The 22,603-nt window shown below is 40.9% G+C and overlaps 2 protein-coding genes across 4 annotated transcripts in view; one reads left to right on the top strand and one right to left on the bottom strand.

Annotated features, from left to right (window-relative positions):
- The window catches only part of KCNT1 (potassium sodium-activated channel subfamily T member 1), a 556,984-nt gene that overhangs the window by 62,841 nt on the left and 471,540 nt on the right, over positions 1-22,603 (bottom strand). For all 3 annotated transcript variants that reach the window (XM_089677057.1, XM_089677058.1, XM_089677059.1), the window contains exons 17-19: positions 19,136-19,285; positions 17,312-17,541; positions 2,199-2,415 (exon numbers count right to left, since the gene is read on the bottom strand). In XM_089677057.1, coding sequence (XP_089533183.1) covers positions 2,199-2,415; positions 17,312-17,541; positions 19,136-19,285 — 597 coding nt within the window. The remainder of the gene's footprint in view (positions 1-2,198; positions 2,416-17,311; positions 17,542-19,135; positions 19,286-22,603) is intronic.
- On the top strand, positions 4,427-17,219 carry LOC149462344 (uncharacterized). Its single transcript, XM_089677069.1, has 3 exons — positions 4,427-4,488; positions 4,933-5,989; positions 17,112-17,219. The coding sequence occupies exons 1-3, from the start codon at positions 4,427-4,429 to the stop codon at positions 17,217-17,219; spliced, it is 1,227 nt and encodes a 408-aa protein (XP_089533195.1).

The following is a 22,603-nucleotide window of genomic DNA, read 5'->3' as shown; positions in this document are numbered from 1 at the left end:
TAGTGAGTATTCCCAACGGTTGCTTGTGTCTCTATCCCTCCCAAAATAATCAAATTTCCCATCAGTGGTTTGTGTCTCTATCCCTCCCACAATAGTCAGATTTCCCAACAGTTGCTTGTGTCTCTATCCCTCCCACAATAGTGAGATTTACGAACAGTTGTGTCTCTGTCCCTCCCATAATAGTGAGATTTCCCAACGGTTGCTTGTGTCTCTATGCCTCCCACAATAGTCAGATTTCCCATCAGTGGTTTGTGTCTCTATCCCTCCCACAATAGTCAGATTTCCTAACAGTTGTGTCTCTATCCCTCCCACAATAGTGAGTATTCCCAACGGTTGCTTGTGTCTCTATCCCTCCCAAAATAGTCAAATTTCCCATCAGTGGTTTGTGTCTCTATCCCTCCCACAATAGTGAGATTTCCCAACAGTTGCTTGTGTCTCTATCCCTCCCACAACAGTGAGATTTCCCATCAGTGGTTTGTGTCTCTATCCCTCCCACAGTAGTCAGATTTCCCAACAGTTGCTTGTGTCTCTATCCCTCCCACAATAGTGAGATTCCCCAACAGTTGCTTGTGTCTCTATCCCTCCCACAATAGTGAGATTTCCCTTTTGTAGTGAGATATCTGTACAGTCATTTATATTAAATGTGGTGGGGGAATCTTATGTCAGGAGTCCCTAAATAATATTTTGGGAGAGAAGATTGTATGTGATGTAGCTGACCATCAACCACTGTGTGTGTCATGTCTATGTATGTACAATATACAGTGTGTATAGTGTGTATGTGCGTATTCTCCAGTCTGCCATAAGATCCAATGTTCACCTATCCCAGTAGGCATGTGCCTTGGGGTCTTCAAGGACTTGACTCACCTCCAGGGGGATCACACTCTGCTAACAAGGTCACCGGCTATATTGTACCCCGGAGATTGCTGCCTGCGAGATTTAGCACTGACTGGCAACAGTACAGGCCTTCCCCATTCTTGCATGTAGGGTCCAGGTTGGTCATCTGACCACAACACCAGACAGGACGAGACCTCACCCTACTCTACAGGGGTGTTAGGAATATAACATATCTGTGGGCACACCCATTACCATAAAATGCAGGCTTAGCTGAGTTTTGGGGGGGGGGGGGGTTATGCCCAGGTGGGATTTCCTGCCACTTTTTGCTTGGTGTCCATTCACCTGAAGGTGGCAGCATACCCCAAGTAGTCAAGTTGGCTGTGTCCTGTGATGTATGATTGATAAATTATATCTAATGAAAAGGTTGCATATAAAATAAATACACTTTGAACTGAGGTTTATGCGTGTCTGTGACACTGTAACTCGGGGCACATTGATTCAAGTGTACATAAAGGAAACACCCGGATTTGCTTTACTTACAGCAAGAAGGATAAAAGCTCGTCAGGTTATTTTGTGTCCTGTTTGGGAGATCTATCATTTCTTGTCATGGAGATGCAACAGGAAATTCTCAACTTACAGATTTATCATAGGAACAGATGCCTTTACAAACACCTTTAATACTTTTCCTGTAGGTCACAGGAGTGCAGTTTGTTCTGCACTTCTGTGACCTGTCACCCAACAGTGGGCTAAACAGCTGACGTCACTCAGTTGGTCCAGGCTCTGAAAATATCCCAACCATATGGTCAGGATCCACCCAGAAGCCTGGACTGGCACCTAGCTCAACCTCTCAGTGTATGGGCAAGAGTCTGACCCAGCGCCTACCGCCCCCTCCACAAAGCAGCACTCCAGTGAGGGCTGCAGAGAGCCAGATACTGACAGCCACCACTTTGTTCAGAGTGGAGAAGAGAACTGATTGATCAGCAGTCTTTGATCACTCAGTTCTCACTGCAGAGCCAGCGGGGCAGATGTAGCATCGACCCGATGCTGCATCCACCTAGGTGAGTATAAATGTTTTTTTTTTTAGACTTCTCTTTTAAGAGAATATTGTTGGCACAAGTACTGTGGCATGTGGGTTCAGTATGTACAATAAATAGGCTCTTGTTCAGTTTACCTATTCCCATTGAAGCTACTATGATTTTAGGGTGTGACTAGGCTGTGCCCACTTTCTGCCTCCTCTGTGTGCCCCAGAGTGGACCGGGTCTTTCACAATCCCTAGCAACGCCACTGGTTTCTATGAATTGATAGTGCACAAATTCTATGCTGTGGACCATGTGCCACATCAGCCATGACCACATCAAACTTACTCCAAAACCGGGAGCCCCTCATCATCTGACTGGGTCATCTCATCCTCGGATTGGTCACTAAGCAGGTCACAAGGTAACACCGTAGAGCTGTCTGCAATTTCCAGAACCGGTGCAATGCTGGGTCTTCTGGTACCAGAACCATTTTCTGATGGCAATGTCAGCTTGCTGCTGTTGGCAGGACGGCAGTCTGTGTTCTGAAGATCCATTGCAACTGTCCCTTTAATAAAGAAAACAAACATCTTTACATTGTAATGTTGTGTAAATACAGAACAAATGTTTTGAAAAATGTCAGCACGAAACTATTATGTATTCTCATTGAGTATTTGATTTTGTACTGTAAACTCGCATGGTCTTCCAAATTTTCATAGTTATTTTATAAACAGATTGGAATCTGCAGTTTTAGTTCTTAGCTTATATGACAGTACAATCAGCATTACTGCTGAAAGACTTCTGTGAGAAAATTTAACACAGAAAGATACATCTAGATAATTTGTCCTTTTTTTAAGTGAAAGTATATTTGCTGTAAAGGAAAAGTATTTTTTTTACTTTGACATTTTACAAGCTTGCTCATCTATTTTTTATGACATAGATATTTTATTATGGCCATTAGACAGGTTCCTCAGTGGCCCAATACAATACACTCCTCTCCACTTTTTGTCATAACAGCTGTTGACAATTATTTTCAATGGGTACATTGACTGTCAGACAAACTAAGAAGGAGCAATAAAGAACAACCATCATGTAGCAATGCATTGTAGGAAATAGAGACTTTAGAGACCTTAGTGATGTATTAATAGAAGTACAATTCTTTTTAAAATAGTAAATGTTCATTTTCATATAAATAATAATACATTTTCCTGCTCAGACATAAATTATTGCTATTTAGTGCCAAATACTGTACTCAAGCATTAAACATGAAAAATAAATATGCAGCGCTTTTGAAATTAAATATGAACAAGCATAAAAAACAGAACATGAACAGCATAACTGCATGACAAATTCAGTCCATATTGCATGGTGCGATAAAGTGATAGGTGCAATTGTCCCAATAATTCATGTTCAGAGAAATTCGTGACTCTTGTGATCTCGTGATTTGTACAAATAATGCACTAACCAGATAGCGCAACCAATGCGCATGGAGCAATTAAGACCCGCTCCTGGTGCTCTGGACTTGTAGTATTAGGAGGATGTCATCTGCAGGTTTGGCCACCAGATGTCATCAATCCAGGTATATGGGTAAGTCATCCACCAGAGAGATCATCAGCGGGGGAGGGGGTGATCATGCATCATTCCCAAATGGACGTAACCTTCAAAAGCGGGCTCCCATAACATAGATGAGACCCAGAGAAGCCTCTGATAGTGTAGTATGTTTATTAAGTAAAAACTTACACCAGATACAATTGGAGGAAAAAAAAAAACTTACATCAAAGCAAGGTCAGGCCACCAGGGTGTCAATCAGGATGGCTTAGTGGTATGCATACACAGGTCAAGGGCACCTCCCTAACGCGTTTCGTGTGCAAAACACTTCCTCAGAGGGAGTGTTTTGCACACGAAACGCGTTAGGGAGGTGCCCTTGACCTGTGTATGCATACCACTAAGCCATCCTGATTGACACCCTGGTGGCCTGACCTTGCTTTGATGTAAGTTTTTTTTTCCTCCAATTGTATCTGGTGTAAGTTTTTACTTAATAAACATACTACACTATCAGAGGCTTCTCTGGGTCTCATCTATGTTATGGGAGCCCGCTTTTGAAGGTTACGTCCATTTGGGAATGATGCATGATCACCCCCTCCCCCGCTGATGATCTCTCTGGTGGATGACTTACCCATATACCTGGATTGATGACATCTGGTGGCCAAACCTGCAGATGACATCCTCCTAATACTACAAGTCCAGAGCACCAGGAGCGGGTCTTAATTGCTCCATGCGCATTGGTTGCGCTATCTGGTTAGTGCATTATTTGTACAAATCACGAGATCACAAGAGTCACGAATTTCTCTGAACATGAATTATTGGGACAATTGCACCTATCACTTTATCGCACCATGCAATATGGACTGAATTTGTCATGCAGTTATGCTGTTCATGTTCTGTTTTTTATGCTTGTTCATATTTAATTTCAAAAGCGCTGCATATTTATTTTTCATGTTTCTATCTGGGTCCCAAGGTTACCTTTTATGCTAGCTGCTTCACTTATGTACTCCCAGCGCTCTATTACCTACTTATACATGTACTCAAGCATTGTTTACCCATTAGAGACAAACCACACTCATGCACTGTTTGCTGTTCAGTAACAAATACTTTACCCTTGCTTGGCCATGCTTTAGTACTCCCATTCCAAACATCTGGGCAAAACAGAAGAGGCTGGAGGTTGCAAATTCAAATCTATATCATTTTAAAATACTAGTGTTCTTCAAAAAGTTTCCATATGTTTGTTAACATATATATATATGAAAGTGCGGAAACTTTTTGAAGCATCATCCAAATATTGTGTCTCATGTAATTGCAGCAAAATACTAAAAATAAGATTTACAGGAAAGAATGCACCAAAACGTTGTCGCTGAACAATATATTTTCACAAAGTGATTGGAACTAAGCCCCTCTAACACTCACCTTTCCTGACCCTCCCAATAGCCTGAACAATCTATACTCCAAACATTAACTTTACCTGCAACCAAAATGCCAACCCTCCCTGTAACCCTCACACTACTCTCCCTGCAACCCTAACACTAAGCCTTCCAATAACATTAACACTAATCCTTCCAATAACCCTAACACTAACCCTTCCAATAACCCTAACACTAACCCTTCCAATAACCCTAACACTAACCCTTCCAATAACCCTAACACTAACCCTTCCAAGAACACTAACACTAACCCTTCCAATAACTCTAACACTAACCCTTCCAATAACCCCAACACTAACCCTTCCAAGAACACTAACACCAACCCTTCCAATAACTCTAACACTAACCCTTCCAAGAACACTAACACTAACCCTTCCAATAACCCTAACACTAACTATTCCAAAAACCCTAACACTAACCCTTCCCATAACTCTAACACTAACCCTTCCAATAACCCTAACACTAACCCTTCCAATAATCCTAACACTAACCCTTCCAATAACCCTAACACTAACTCTAACACTAACCCTTCCAATAACCCTAACACTAACCCTTCCAATAACCCGAACACTAACCCTTCTCATAACTCTAACACTAACCCTTCCAAGAACCCGAACACTAACCCTTCTCATAACTCTAACACTAACCCTTTCAATAACCCTAACACTAACCCTTCCAATAATCCTAACACTAACCCTTCCAATAACCCTAACACTAACCCTTCCAATAACCCTAACACTAACCCTAATACTAACCCTTCCAATAACCCTAACACTAACTCTAACACTAACCCTTCCAATAACCCTAACACTAACCCTTCCAATAACCCTAACACTAACCCTTCCAATAACCCTAACACTAACCCTAATACTAACCCTTCCAATAACCCTAACACTAACTCTAACACTAACCCTTCCAATAACCCTAACACTAACCCTTCCAATAACCCTAACACTAACCCTTCCAATAACCCTAACACTAACCCTAATACTAACCCTTCCAATAACCCTAACACTAACTCTAACACTAATCCTTCCAATAACCCAAACACTAACCCTTCCAATAACCCTAAAACTAACCCTTCCAATAACTCTAACACTAACCATTCCACTAACACTAACCATTCCAATAACCCTAACACTACCCCTTCCAAAAACACTAACAGTAACCCTTCAAATAACCCTAACACTAACCCTTCCAATAACCCTAACACTAACCCTTTCTGCAACCGTACACTTACCGTTCCTGTAACCCTCACACTAACCCCACCAAAAACCCTAACAACTGATAACAGAAATAAGAAAACCACCCTGTTACCATTCCCTGTAACCCCCCCAACAAACCTTTCTGTAACTCTCACACTAACTCTCCCTATATTCTTCATTCTCTCAGTAAAGAATATCTAAACCCAACATTTCATATTCCCAATATGTGCCTGCTGTACCATGTACTTGTATGAAAAAGTATGCTGTTGTCTTTGTATTGCTTCCTTTGTGTGAAATCCCTCCTGTTTCTGCCAGTCCCTTTGCTTTCCTAATAAAAACTGACCACGCTAGTAGGAGAGCACAGTGTGGTCAGTTCTCTAGCTGCGCTGAGAATTCCGCCTGCTCTCCTCCAATGATCAGACTTGTCCTGACAAGCCTCCCCTGCACAGGTGGCATCAGTGTGCTGCTGTTTCTCCTCCCCCAGCTCTTCTGTAGCTAAGAACAGAAGGAATGTGATCACTTATGAAAAAAGTGGAAAAAAAAGGTCTTTATAATGTTTTTATTTCTATACACAAACGTTTTGCCTTTCATTTCTATTTTCATTTTCTATTTTGTTTTACAAAGTGAGGGTTTACAATCACTTTAACATTCTCTACATTCTACCACTACTCCACTCAGTGACACTTATACTAACCCTCCCTGCAACACTTACATTAACCCTCCGTGTAACCCTAACACTAATCCTTCCTGTAACCCTCACACTAACCCTCTTTATGACCCTAACACTAACTCTGTAACCAGAACACAAACCCTTCCTGTAATGTCTAATACTAACTTTGATAAAAAGAAGTTGGGCGACCATCAAGTGGCTAATGGTCACACCAATTAGATATAACAGTGCCACGTCCCAGATTTGAAGAATAAATTCAAAGTACAATTATGGGCTTTCTAGGCACATATACTCAGTACCACAGAATATAAAACCATGTATTCCTTTATTCATATAACTTTTCTAAAAGAATATCAGTGATTTCAAAATATACATTGCATTATACATATATTCCCCCCAAATAGTGTTACAAATTCCTGTTATGGACCCTGGGTAGAATTGAAGCGGTCCACTTTCTTCAGAAAGTCTGTAGTTATTGTACTTAGAATTTATTCTTAATACTGTGACCTGCACAATAATCTGCCTCGCAACCCTAATAATATCTTTCTATTTAAGCCTCACACCAACCCTCTCTGTAACTCTCTGTGCCAAAGCCAATCTTTCCGCTTTGAAAGCTGCCAGCACCCAAGTCCAGCGATCTACTTTGGTTTTTTATGAACTGAATTTTTCCTTCATGAACTGATCTATTATCTGCTAAGCTATAGATATTCAGTAATAAGTATCAGCAGTTCATATAACAGCAGGGGTCTGCTAACTAAACTCCTAAAAACCTTCTACAGCTGTAGAAACCTCCTTGCTGGCACTACAAACACCTGATTGACTCTATCACATTCCATCACATCCCATATCAGAGCAGAACCTAGACATGACCTACAAGACCTGTCATGCTCTAGCAGCTATTGGCTGGGACTTATTCCTTGACAGTAGGATATATGACAGAATTTAATTTTGCTATGCCAGAATTAAATAATGGCAATCTTTCCAAATACTGTCTTTTCTGGGCAGTTTGATCTCACAGCTTGTCAACTGTCCTTTGTTACGCGACTTAATCCTTCACGGAAACCCTCAGGGGATTTTGTGCCACCTCCATTCACTCCGTTGTCATTAACCCACAGAAGGAGGAATGGTTGAAGGACAACCTAAAAGATGGTGTGCATTTCAGTATAACAAGTCAGCACTTGTCAGGAGACCCTAATAGGAGAAGTTGGCAGTATAACAACCTTAAAGTGAATCTGATATAAAGTATTTTCTAAACATGCAATACTACGAAACAAACCCTCATCCTCTTCTGTACCTATAAGCATTGTAAAAAAATTACAACTGAATTCCCAGGAAAAACATAACTTTCTTCCAACTTGCACTGTGTCGAAAAGAGTTGCCTCTAATAACATTTGACCTGATCATTGCTGTGTAAGGTAAATAGAGGGGATTTTGACATAACTGTAAATTCCGTATCTTGGAGTACAGTACAAGACACAAGGATCAAGTCACAGACTGTGGGTTATATGCCACTACCTTCAGGTGATTGGACACTGGCAAAAGCTTTACTGGGTCCACCCTCAAGAGTCCTCATATAACTCCATGCACTCTGTGAGTCTCCAATTGTGTTAGCAATAGAGAGATCACAGAGAAGAGAGGAGAGGGACCTGTGTCTTGTACTGTACTCTAAGATACAGAATGTATATGTAACACACTGCATTAATACTGGTTGCAGGATGGTAATTAAACACAAGATGGCAGTGTTGTGCGGTTCAGTCATTCAGACTCTATTGAAGCAAAGCCTTGTTGAACTTGAAAGCTGGCAGCGGGACTTCTGCACTCAGACAAGGAGTGAACACGCTACATTTCCCAGAAGAGCTGGCAAAGGGGCGGGAGCGTACAGTATATTTTGAGAAGCCTGGGAACTTTACAGGAAGTAGATAGTGAGAGGCGAAGGAAAGGTGCGTGTGGAGAAGGCCGTGTGGGACTCCAGAGATCTGGGATGGATTGGGCAGTCTTGGGGAGAAGGAAAGAAGGACTGCAGACTGCTGGTATCACTGGCATGCAGGACAGTCAATCATGCAGAATGCAGATCATAGTGCTGTCATCTGAATCAGTTCTTAACGAAGGGACCAAGAGAACACAGGGGCCCCTAACAGAGAGACTACCTTTTATGCTGAAAAGGCTACAAACCGGGTGAGAGGGTTCCATAACCCAGATTATCACAAGTTACAAGTGACTGTGTTAATTTAATTATTAATTTCAGAATACTTTACACCACAGATTATCACACTGAGGCCCACACTGCCTAGCCCCTTCCGGATAAAGAGAAAACAGGTGGCGCACACACCTAGTGCATTATCTAAGGTTTATTGTAAAGAGTAAAAAATAATAAAAACATACTCACAAACGAAGCATGTGTCTAAAAAGCATAGAAAAATGACGATGGCCACAACGGCAGACAAGTTGTCCTCACTGTCAGTGCGGTCAAATGGCTGACGCATTTCGGGGACGAATCCCTTTCCTCAGAGCTAATGACCAGCCTCTGATGCAGATGTGTAATGGATGAAAAGTGGGAGCCTTGCGGGTGATGAAACGCGTCAGCCATTTGACCGCACTGACAGTGAGGGCACCTTGCCTGCCGTTGTGGCCATCGTCATTTTTCTATGCTTTTTAGATACATGCTTCGTTTGTGAGTATGTTTTTATTATTTTTCGCTCTTTACAATAAACCTTGGATAATGGACTAGGTGTGTGCGCCACCTGTTTTCTCTTTATCCAGTGGCTGATTTCCCCATCTGAGGAGGGCTGCACCCCTGAAGCATTTCCTTTGGTTTTCGCTGTCCTGATACCCTTGGCTTCCCTTTTGGCTGTGCATATCCTGAGGCGCTGGAGAGTACATACTATATGCCTAGCCCCTTCTGTATTATGGTCTACTGCTTTAGTGTCTCACTACAGTCCTGAAACCGCAGGACTCTGGCTACAGCACGTTTCCCTGCAGACAGGATTACACTAGTATCTCATTTCAAGCCTCCTCCAGGCTGGCTAAGGTGTTAAAGAGACCTTACCCAGTTTCAACATCAATTAAAGGGGAATCTTTCTGTGACTATACCATCTTGAGGAAATCTTGCTCTTACACAAGGAGGGATCTAAACCTTGGGCACCGACTAGGGCCCCATCAAGCGTGCAGAAGATTTGTCACCATTCTTTAAAGAGGTACAAAAGGGGACAATTTTACTCATAACAAAAGCATTAATCTCAAGAGTTAAACTCAGTTAACGGCAAATGAGAACCCAAAAGTGAGTTAGCCTGACATTTTGATAGTTCACTCCAGCACACTTGGGGAGAGATATCTCAGAAGCTGGAAATGATGTTCAAATTCTGATCCTGCAGGACATTTGGGTTCGATTAAAGTGATACTGTGCCTTATTACTCTGTTGAACCTTTTAGGGTGTTTAATTTTTCTTTTATTCACATCTACTGTCATTCTTGTTGTGTGTGCACTCTTTATACTCTGACCTCAATATAATTAGAATATTTGCTCACCTTAAACTGTGTGTTTATTTTATGGTTCAAAGCCAGGGAGTCCTCCTGGTCAAAGTTTCAGGGTGGTGTCAGCAGGGGCTGTACTTCCAAAGCAGACTCAGGACAGACAGGAAACCCAAAATACTCAGCGGTTCTACATATAGATATGTTAAAATTCCTCTTATCTCTATTGCACAGTAGAGAACACAATAATAGATTCATGGACCATGGGACTTCCCCCCCAAGCAACAATCAAGGGGTGGGCAATAATACAGCTAAACAGCTGCAACAGGTACACAGGAAGAACACAAGAAAGCCATTGGGCCCAAAACAAAATGGTAATAGTAGAGAAAGCTCTCAGTAGAGAGGAGCTTTCAACTAAACAATGATTTAGGAGAAACATGAAAAAGAATTTTGGAGGTGCCTCCATTCTAAGGACAGGTGCAGACTCTAGGTGCTTCTTATGCCCCAGAACTTGATTTTAAGGGGGGTGTGGGCAAAGAAAGGAAAAGAAGCACTCACTCACAAAGGGTAGAGGCCTCGCTTGGATGGGAAAATTACCACTGAAGCAGGTGGGAACAAGGGGAGGAACCCCAAGGGGGGATCCTCTAGAAAGACCTGAGAGAAAGGGGGGCAGGTTTCAATCAAGACATGGCGTAGATCTCATGAAGGTCCCTGCAGCAGTGAATCTCTCTATTAAAAAGAATAGCTTGAGATGGTCATGAGGTCCTGTAGCATTCCCAGTGGGTGACAAAAACATGTTCTATGTAGTAGATGGTTGCACAAGGTGTGCAAAGCATCAAGAGATAGGAAAAGGGTTATAAGATCGACCAGAGACACAGGGTCTGGCCAGTTATTGTATAAAGGCCAACTTTCCTTATTCAGAGTGACAAATGTCTTTCTACAGAAGGTCCTCTTCAGCAGAACATTCATGGATATTTATAATATAATATTAGCTGAGACTAGTATGCACTGCCTTGATAAATGTATCTACAGTAACCAGCATACGGCAAGAGGAGATGAGAAATCCCATGCATCTGTAATCCTCTATTGCCAAGTAAGGGCATTCCCTGCAAGGTACTTATGGAATGGATTATGAGGGTTCAACATGTTCCTTATGAATGATTTGCGGTAACCCAGGTGCTAACTGAATACCAATGCCTGTTTATTTTTGGAGTTGGTCAACACATGGTTTGGCAATTTAATCAGCTTGTGTTGTGGGCAAAAAGTGCAGAAAGTGTGCAGCTAAGAGTCTTGTAAACACATCAGAAACTGGAAAGAATCTTCTGGTTGGGAAAAACAGTTAAGGAAAATCACCAAGAGTGCACGTCTCCTTACACATGTGCCCATGAATTGTTATTGTGCATAGCACTGTGGTATGTCTTGAAGAATAAGGTTTTAGTGCATATTACAGAGCCATCAATCAAGACATGTAAGCCAGGAACTGGTATGTCGGAGGGCACAGGGAAACCTTGTCTTACCTTGTGCATGTCCCTGGTTCTGTCCATGGTCCAGCCTTTGCCTGTCATGGTGGGAATATCTGCAGGGGGGTCTTCAGGGTCTGACCACAACCCTGGAGCTGCATAACACCCGCCGAAGGCAGGATCCAGTGCTACTGTGTCTCATTCAGTTGTGGGGAAGTTGGAGTTTGAGCTATTGAGCTCTGTTAACAGGCATTTTTTTCACACAGCAGAAAAGACTACTATAGTAATCTTGTGAAAAGAAACTTACAAGACTACCTGCTGGTTGAATATTAAAATACAAAATATTAGTATACAATATTTCATATTTGCTGGTCGGGTAAAACATCTAAACCTTTTATTTGCCAGTTCTTAACAGAATAACCATAATTCATATTTTAAAGAAGTATATTTTATACTAAATACATGATATCTTCCATAAGCATGTAAGGATTCACTTTTTTCAGAATGACAAAATGTAAAAAAAAAATAATAATAAATATATATATATATATATATATATATATATATATATATATATTTATAAATAAAACATGAGAGATGTAGACTTTCACAGGGCTAGTGAATGCTTCTCACAAGTATCTATTATACTATCAATCTATAGGAACAAATTAAATGGTAACAGTCAAACTCCAGACATCATTTACAAGGCTCTTACACTGACAGCCTTTCATGTCTATTTACTTGAAAAAAAGAAGCACAATTACCAATTACCATTAATTATCTTTTCCAAGTCAACCAAAATGGAATGATTCAGAAGGCAAATGAAAAGAGGAGTTAGGGAAATTAAGAGTTTTCCTTGACTCTAAAATATCAGATGACTGAGACATATGCATGTAATTGTCAGAGTGACACGAAAATCCCATCTGCTTTTGGACTATAGAAAAGATCGGATTGCAGTGGTTCAGAGGCCAAAGGTCCTTTATAGTTAACACTTGTGTTTAGAGCTAGTCTAGTTTTATGTTGTCACTGATACGTTTGCAAGAATGAGAATGCAAGCTGTAGGGGTGACTAACAAATACACCGAGGCTGATAATTAAAGCTGTTCACCTAGCTAAATAGATGTTAACTTTGCAAAGAGAACGTTAGTGAAAAAAATTAATCTATGTTCATTTGCCATATCCAAATCATGCGCGAAGGTCATATAAAAATATACATTTTTTTCTTTGTACATTATTGAGCTTTCAAAGTGACAACAGCTTCACCTAATTTACTAACATTAATTTTGCAAAGTGAACATTTATTCTGCTAAGAGAACCTCTAATCCTTTACTAAATCAGTATGCCCTAAAACACACTTCAAAGGACTCAAGTTTGCTTGGTAACAAAGATAACCTGAGTTAAAAAATGCTTCTAAAAGCAGGGATCTAAGGTGCATCTCCTGGCTATCAAGTTTCAACTGCTGTCAAGTGTGCATACAGAAAAGCCAAGGAAACCAATTAGATTGGTGAAAACTGTAAGGCATGCATAAAGCCAAAAATGTACTTGAAGGTGGAGTTACACTTTAAGAGAGGAAGGAAGGCACATGCCAGGAGAAGGCAGTACCACTATTTTTGCTGTGCCCCAGTTTTTCTCAATGCCATTAATTATAGAAGTTATAGAATGCCAAGATATCAATTCCTCGTTATCTAAAACTGCAGTGCAGTGAATGTCTAACTAGAGCAGGGTTAATACATTGCCTGCAGACTATAGAGAATATATAATTAAATGTTACTTATTTCCAGGGGAATTTTTTAACATACAAAATGCCTTCGGCTACAATGAGATGATTACAATTTACATGACTTCAAAGAATCAGAAGATCCCGCATGGGCCCTAGACACGGACCAGAATAGACTTCTATATTAAAGAGGTAGAATAAAATGTATAGACTGTATGCATTAATGCATAGGCACACGGTGCTTGTGCACTGCAACAAAATATTAAAATTTTCTCTCTGCAATATTTTATACTAAGTCGTAATGTGATTCTGTACAGGAAAAAAAAAATAGAAATGCCAAACCTACCCATATTTCTCCAGTATGCTACTTCATCCCTTCTATACCTTCTGTACATGGCCATACAAGCTTCCTCACCCTCCATGTGACAAAATTCAAGCCTTGAGATTGGCTGTGTAAGTAGTGAATGCTGTATTGAAGGAGGTGGGAGACTGTCACAGGTCCCCCTTATTCAGAGGTATCAGATTTTTTTAAAAAAAGCAGATAATCAAGGTTCACTGCATATTATCTCTGGCCCTATTAGAAGCTCAATTCCTGTTTGCAGAATACACAGTGGCCCTTCCACCTGTGCATCTATCTGAAGTCCGAGTCCCATCCATATTTTGGAACCTAGGGTCAGATAAGTGAATGAAACAATAGGAAATCAAAACCTATGCCAAGATGTGACATGTGAGTTTATGAGTGCACCATGTAACCATGATGTAAAGACCAAGCAAGGGGATCCACATCATGATAAAACAGAGAACTGACAAAGTTATGTCACATCATCAAACTCACTCACCTACTGGCCCATTCACTTGATAACCGGAGGAAGAGGGATCTCCACTGCTGCTGTAATACCCACCCTCTGGCTGAGTGCTGTGGGTAGGAGTAAAAGAGGACTGGACCTAGAGGAGGACTAAAAGCCTTGGTTTAAACCCAACTAATTATCCCTTTCATGGTAGTAACAGATCTGTATGGGCTAAGGAAAGTGTATTGACTAATGAGCATAATGAAAGTGTTCCCAAAGGACATGGTTTGCTGTGATACACTTTTCTACATCTTGCAGCATCATCTTTCTTTATATCTGTCAGCATTCAGTCACTTGACATCTCAGATCTGTTATGTAAGTTAGTGCTAGAAACTCTGATTGCAGGTCTGAAGGGGGAGCAGATAGCATTATAATGAGCAGCAAGTGTCACTGAGTGCTGGTGCTGCTCCAACAGATGTCTGGATGGTGAAGGTATCCCTGATCAGGGCTACTAGTAAAATACAGTATATCTTATTAGTACTGGCTCAGGTGACTAATTCTCCCCTGGCTCTCAGCCTAGTCCTTCCCTTGACTTGGCCCATTCTTCTGTTCACTAAATGCAGATGATTTGTGGTGAATAAATCAGACTTGCAAAGTGGATTACAGGTCTGAATTAACTGGATCCTGTACAGCAAATTTAGGAGGATTAGGTCACTTATGGCAAAGCAGCAACAATCCCATGTTTGTAAGAATAGGGAATTATGGGAAAGAACTAGAGGTTACAATCATGGTTATTTAGTGGATAATTACCTGCCATTCCTATCAATACTGTGATCGGCTCAGAGATGGATAACATCCTTAAATAAAGGAATGCGCTAAAACCACAAACTATTCCTAATTTAGTGTAGAAACATTAGTGCAAAAGATATATATATCTATTCTCAATTAATATCAAAAAATATCAAAATTATGTGCAAAACAATTTTTTAGTGCATAAGTAATTTAAATAATTAAATCAGTGAATATAAAAATTGTCCAGTTTTGAATTTCTTCAAATGTCCAAACAAATCCTTTTCAAATTCAAGTGCTCTCAAAGAAATTGTGCCAAAATCCACCACCAAAGTAAAGTTGGGTAACTCACCAGAGCTCCATGCTGATCAATCTCTAGATCAGCAAAAAACGCTTTTTGCTCTGGGAGCAGATGCAATAAATCAACTTCTCGGGTGTGATGATCAATAGCTACACAATCATCCATAAGGTAGGTATCCACCACTCAATATAGCGGTTCCAGGAGCATTATATCACTCTCTCTTTTTATATCTCTCCACCGAGGTCATGTTTGGGAATGAAAGAAAAAATCCTGGTGCAGCCAGTTTTTTTTATAAAAGTATCCAACAATTTAATAAAGATGTACACTCTTCACCGACACCAGTATAACAGCATAAAACAGCAAATGGTATAACAGTCTCCTGTTCCCCGCACACTCACTACAGCGCTCGTGACTCAATCCTCTCCACAGACGTTGGCATCCAGCAAGCCAAGCCCTACTAGTTTCGTCATGAATGACTGCCCCTTGAAGACGTCATTATGCAGATATTCAGGCTTGCTCCTGAACTGGGCAGTGTGTGTCCATAGACAGACACAGATTGGCTTGCTCCTGCTCTCTGCTCACAGGATTTGATTGACAGCAGCGGGAGCCAATAATTCCCGCTGTTGCTCAATGCTCTTGTGAGAAGAGAAAGTCAAGGGAGCATTCCTGCAGACAGGCGCAGCACTGGATCAATATAGGACTCAGTCAAGTAATTGGGGGAAGGGTGGCACAGCAAGTGGCAAAGCATTAAGTTAAAAAAAGTTTTATGTTTTGGAAACTTTAGCTATAATCCTGTATACCCATAGAAAGATGTTTAGGTGTATCTGTTTTGTCTCTTTGGGTAAGATATTTTAAAGTGCTACTTTAATTTAATGCACAAAAAACAAACCAATGCATCACTTTTGCTTATACATTTCAGTTTAGAAAAATCTTTCATATTTAAACAGGTATGAATAGATACAAAATGTTGATTCATTATCATATAAGTGAAAAAAAATGAATTTCCGCCATGTTGTTCCACTCTTGAGGCTGCTGTAACCTACATTGTGCATGATTTGCAGGTACAGTCAGTACTTCAGAGGCTTGTAGAGATACAAATCAGGGGCTACAGCTGGTAAGATTTGAAAAAGTGTTCAGGGAAGAATCCTGAAAAAGGATAATTCAAAATGTAACAGAAGGAGTGAAAAATATACAGCAACTATGCTACAGGCGGGAAATTAAAAAAAGGAACGTCTTTTGTGCTAGTTTGCTCAGTAGACATACTTTATTCAATTTGGCTGTTGCTCTCTTCACTGGTAAACCCAGTTTATTCAGAAGGTGACAGATGGCAATGAAAAGGTTACATAGAAGAACAGACGGAATGTTCTGTATCAAGGTAATTTCCTGGGCTCGCTTCCTGGGAGTGCCATGTGATTGCAGCACATCTCCAAGGTTTACCAGGCTATATGAATCTATTATCACCAGCTGTGACAGCTGTTTCTGGGCTATTTGTGTCCTGCTGTTCACAATGTTCTCATAACACAATATAACACGCGTTTGCTCTTTATCCATTTACTTTGAAACAGTACACAGCTCTCTGGCACTACTACTTTTATAGTTATTATTTTCACCCAGCATTTTATGAACTGCTCAAAAATACAGTATGTTACAGTCACATGTCATTACCTCCAACACAAGTGCAGAAGAAACAAGGAAATTTGTTCTTAATTTTGGTGAGTGGGTGGGGAGGAGGCATGCATCTATATAGGCACATTGACCAATTTACAGCTGCATTCAAAATATAGAGCCATTAGTTCCAACTTCCATACAGCTGTAATGACTAGAGTTCTATGGCGTAAGGCTTGGGGATTCCTTGTCCTGTCTTGATAACCCCTAAACCTTATTTCATAGGCTTCCAAGTACCCATATCTAAGCATATCAAGCCTGAAACAGCTGTATACTAACTGGCCTTATAATAACGTGATGTTTCAAGTCCTATCATCAGAAGTTGATGGATAATAAATTATTAAAAAACTGTGAGCACCTATAAGCAGAAAATGTGCTGAACGTGATTTAGGTATAACCAGCTTCATAGGACAGTAAACAATTACCCATGCTGGCAATGATGCTGTGAACAGGAAGTCGAGATGGTTCACCATATATTCCTCTTCCCTTCTTCTTTTGCTTCTCCTCCTGTTTGAAGATGAAGGCTGAGTTCTCCTCTTTGGTGATGTTGATATAGAAACAGGTGTCGGAGCTGGCCATGATGTGCCGTGGTCCAGGGTTCAGCAGAATACTCTTATTTTCCTCTCTCCTCACGCCTATCAGGCAGACGCCATACCTTCAACACAACATCACCATGTTATTATGGTCACCACGCTTCAGACAGAGACAATTCACAACCTTGGAAAAGTACAAGAACTAAAAACCAAAAATTAATAAATGTCTAAAACGGCCCTTGGGTTATGTGTGTAATAAAATTATTTGCTATTGGAAAAAGTTCACCCCACACAGATATCTCACAGACCAATGTACAATGGGTGGTATTGCATCAGAAGAAGCAGAACGCTAGGAATCCATTTCTCTTTAATGTTCAATTAAAAGACCAACATTTCAGGGATATAAGTTTTTTCTTAGGGTAACATAGAACTTTACCTTTCGAAAGGGGGTTTGTGTGTCCACAAAAGGACAGTTGACTTATTTTTGTCCACTGCTTTTCTTTTGGTAAACGTCATTAAAAATTGGATTCCTGAGACAAACATCAAGCTGTAAGCTAGAGGGTACCGGATTTCTACCTGTGTTGCCACTTATGTACTTAGCTACTCCCATAGATGCTTTTGCAGCTGCGTAGAATTTGACACTCTTTGCATATTTGGTGGCAATGTCCAGTATGGAAAAGCTGTGGACATGAGTTTTCCAGCCTATTGCAGTGCTCATGATAAATGACAAGAGGACAACAACACTTAACCACAACATAGCAAAATTTGATTACATAATGGCCCCCTGGGTGAACCACTTTATACTGCCTAATTATGACCACTGGCTCAGTCATCTATAAGATCACTAAAATTTGTTGGGCTGCCCTCTCCTACAAGCCGTGTTCCCTTCTCCATTCCCATTCCTTCATCAGCTTCTCCTCTTTAATCTGATTTATTTTAAGTTTTTTATTTTTGACATTCTAATTATGCTGAGGAACAGACCACCGATGCATTTTTCCCCACTATTCTGGGGCTCACTGTCTTCCTTCAATGCTCATTCTAATTCCTATATGATTTCACCAATGTCTACTTGGCTTATAGTTCTACCTAGGTATGAGTGTTGTTTTTACATTTTCCTGTAACTTATGAATGAAACATCTGTAGCCTCGGCACTTAAATAGGCAAGGTGCCTTGGTGGACTGTGATATCCTTTAATATCCGTGTGTATGTTCTTTAAAAAATCGCAATAAACATTTTTTAATAAAAAATAAAAAAAAGAATTGCATTCTTGATCTACTGCATTTTCCTTACCATAACCCCTTCACAACTGCAATCTGTAGAATAATACTCTAAGACATACTGACCCATGTTAAGAGAATGTTGATCTCAATTCCATTTCTAATTAGTAATCCAAAGCTAATTCATGATGATCACATGAAGTTTGTTTATAGCTGTCACTACTGTGTCTCTCTCTGTGGAGCAGGTTGTCACTTTACATTAAAGTGTGTTAAAAAATTATTCATGACAAAAGTTTAAAAAAAAAAAAGAGTTATATATATATATATATATATACATATACACATTTATTATTAGGTAGCTATATTAGTCACATTCAAACATTTTCATTTAAACAATGCATACTCTTGCTGCTAGATTTGGTCAGGGCATCTAGGCACTACTGACCTCTGGTAATAAAAATGCTTAAACAGTGACACCTAAATGGTCAGTGTCTCTTACTTCTTGTGAGCGTGGAAAGCAGCGTAGGTGAAACTTTTTCCTGCATACTCCATAAAGAACTTGCTGTCTCCCATGCGTATGTGATAGACCTCATTCCCGGAACATCTCCCGTACATCCTTTGCCACTGCTCTGGGGACTGCTGCCCTTCTCTGCAAAGAGAAGCAAGAGGAAATTTAGCTAGAACAAACATTTTCTAAGAATTACTGATTGGGTTTACTATCCAAACTGAGCAGATCCTCCATAATCAAAATTGGCTTTAGGAAGGGTTCCTTCAAGACCTGAAAATTCTTTTAGGGGTTCCTCTGGGCTAAACAGGTTGAGAATGGCTGTATTAGGAGATGAGGACAGACTGAACAGCCTGCTGGGGGTTATACCTTCAAAAAATGGCAAATAAAAAAAAAAATAATTTTGTGGTTTATTCTGACAGGTACATGTGAGAAACTTTAGTATAGCATAGCATAGCTAAGGCTAAGTTCACATTCTCTGGATCACTGTCAGGTGTTCAACCTGCAGTATCCCGAATTACTTTTTTAGCTGTTTTTTTTTACCAAATGGCAAATTCAACTGGACTCATGCTTGGCCCCATTGACTTAAATGGCTGAATTTGACAGACGGTGGTGACTGTCAACTCAGCATGCAGCCCTAAATTTTCTGTGGCTGCAAAGCATGTGAACAGACCCCTCCATCTCTATTGTATGGTGGTCGTGGTTTTAGGTGGGTGGTGCCACTAAACTTCCTGTTTTTCCAGCCCCACCACATATGTAGAAAAGGCCTAAAATCTGTTTGAAACAGAAAAAAAGATTTATTACCTATAGAAAACTGGCAACTGTCACTTCTCTGATTTGAAGTTGAAATTTCAGGCTTCAACATAACAATCTTCAACATGGTTAATGGAAACCTGTCATGAGATAAACTTTAGGCTACCAATTGCTCACCCTCTCACCTTTGAAAGGACTTCCATACTTTCTGAGTCACTAACCTAGACCAGGCATGCGGCAAGTGAGGTCAGAATAAAGTCAGAACTCCTCATCTATATACTTATTCTGGGTCAAAGACAGAGTTCAGCAACTCAGGAGGTCTCTGCATCATTCTTTCTCTGAGGACAGGTTTCCTTTACACTCATGCATCACACCACTGACCGCCACAAGGCAAGAGTTAAATTACTGCAGCTAAATACCAAAAGCATATCGAAACTTTCCAAGAAATGTTAAACAGTTGCTGAGCAATCTCCCGGTCCATAAAATCCCATCACATGCACGACTGCACACATGTGATTAAGTATTTATGGGCGCTGTAGCAGAAGCGTGAACTCAATTCAGGGTAAAATATTCGGAATGCACATCCTCAGAATTCTAGGTCAGTTGCGGTGGGCTGGCTAGACTGTAAAAGATCATATGGGCTGTGCAGAGATACAGGAAATTAATATCTGCATATGTAATATTTAGAGATCAGTGTATGCAATATTGATCAGGGAGGACTCAAATGCTCATAAATAAACTTTAACTGTATTCCACAAGTGGGTGCCAAGAAGCACAAGTAGAGCGTATCTATATCCAAAAGACAAAAATGTATTATATCACAACTTACCAATTGTTATATGTGGTGACTTGTGGTTTCTTTTTTTAGGTGTTTTTCACCTGGTGATCTGGCCAGTAACTCTTTTACACCTTCTCCTCTTCTATGAAAACAGCATTTTGAGGGTGACAGTGCGGAGCCTGTGTCCACTTCACCAATTCAGCCAAGATTGCAACCTCACTCCCATGTGAGGATCCCGCCACACACACACAGCTCAGGCCTCTGTTTAAAGTATAACTAAAGGCAAAACTTTTTTTTTAGTTTTGGTTATAGTGATAGAGAGAGGGATTAAAACACTTGTCAGTTTTTATTGCTGTATGTGCCCCCCCGTTAGGGAGATTCACACTCTCTATTTGTCCTGTTATCATGTACCATTATCATTGAAAGCAAAAAAGAAAGAGTAAAAGAAAACCCCAAATTTTGGGTTTTCCCCAGAAAAGTTATAGAGGGGAAATTGTCCAATGGGGACACTGGGGGTCCCCAAGGAATTCCCTTAATTTGCAAGGATTTCTTCTCACTTCCTGTTTGACTATGGAACAGGAAGTGAAGGGAAATCTCCACACTGGGAAACAGATGGCAAAAAAAATCTGACAGGGGTTATAACCCTCCCTTACTCTATCCAAAATGGAAAAAAAAAGTTTTGCCTGCAGTTCTACTTTAACCCATACCTCCTGGCTAGACACATAATGTCAGTCCTGTGTTTGGGGTACCAGGCACTAGGGAGGGAGCCAGCTCGCTGATGCCTTCAGTACCAGGGTTTCTGTCGCCCATGCCAAGTACCAACTCCCGCTGGCTGGCTGCAGTGGCATTCTCCACCTCTCGCTGGTTGCTCATGGCATTCAATGTTAGCTAAGTCTCCTGCCAACTCCTACAAGCCCTGGTTCATTGGATATGCCATTGCATGCACCCCCTTTTTAATAAGAACCTCACACCAGGCAGATTTGGATTAACTTGCAACTTTTACTGAGAAGCATTCAGTTGATACAGCACACAGCCTCCATCCTCAGGTCTACAGTCTCACCATCCATGCCTTGTCTGTGACTGAAGTCTCCACCCTCCTTCTCTTCTCTCACCTGCCTCTGAGTTAGTACACTGGTGATCTGTGGACTCAGATGTAAGGGGAGCTTTTGTGAGCAGAGACCCCTTACATCAGAGTTCCCCTTTACACCAGAGTCCACAGCAACCTCCCTTACAACAAAGCCCCCACTCTTACATCAGCATTCCCAGAGCACCTTTTACATCAGAGTTCCCCTTTACATTAGAGTCCGCAGAGCTCCCCTTACAGTGTAAGTGGAAATTCTGCAGTAGGGAAAGGGAATCCTAGAAGTCGCACATCACAGCAAAACCCTGTAAGGAAGTGTATGACAGCCTCAGCCTAAGCTGCAGTCAGGCCATGCCCCCAAAAACATTAACTTCACCACCACAGCTTAATCATGGTCCCCATGATTAAGCTCCAGGGTCAGAGGTAACTCGCTGGGGGGTGTGACTTCTAGGACTCCTTTCCTTACTGAATGTTTTGAGCTGGGATGAGCTCTGCCCTTGTCGGCACTCTTAGCAGTTTGTCATGTAAGAGGACCTGAGGGAGCCTTGAGCGGCACCAGTTAAATTTTTGTTATGGGAACTCGAAGGACTCTGATGTAAGAGGGCTCTGGGAACCCTGATTAAAAGGTAATTCTGGGGAGTCTGATGTAAATGGGGGCTGGGGTTACCAGAGACCCCTTTATATCAGAGCTCCCTTTTACACCAGAGTCTGTGGTGTTCCCCCTTACATCGGGTTTCCCTCCATACATCAGAGTTCTCAGTGTTCCCTCTTAAATTAGGGATCCCAGAGCATCACTTACATCATAGTCCCCAGAGTTCCCCCTTACAGTGTAGTGGAACTCTGCAAGTTC

This window comes from Staurois parvus, unplaced genomic scaffold (genome assembly GCF_062004578.1).
Source record: "Staurois parvus isolate SC_StPar_1 unplaced genomic scaffold, SC_StPar_1.0 ptg000176l, whole genome shotgun sequence".
NCBI classification, from domain to species: Eukaryota; Metazoa; Chordata; class Amphibia; order Anura; family Ranidae; genus Staurois; species Staurois parvus.
The sequence above is the reverse complement of the archived record's forward strand: the minus strand, read 5'-3'. Positions and strand labels throughout refer to the sequence as shown.

What these genes read in the sequence shown, in the direction of transcription:
- LOC149462344 (XM_089677069.1), top strand. Translation starts at nt 4,427, where the DNA reads ATGTACTCAAGCATTGTTTACCCATTAGAGACAAACCACACTCATGCA. An exon ending in CATGCACTGTTTGCTGTTCA is followed by an intron (nt 4,489 to 4,932) that starts GTAACAAATACT and finishes CCTAACACTAAG; the next exon opens with CCTTCCAATAACATTAACAC. An exon ending in CCCTTCCAAAAACACTAACA is followed by an intron (nt 5,990 to 17,111) that starts GTAACCCTTCAA and finishes CTTATTTCATAG; the next exon opens with GCTTCCAAGTACCCATATCT.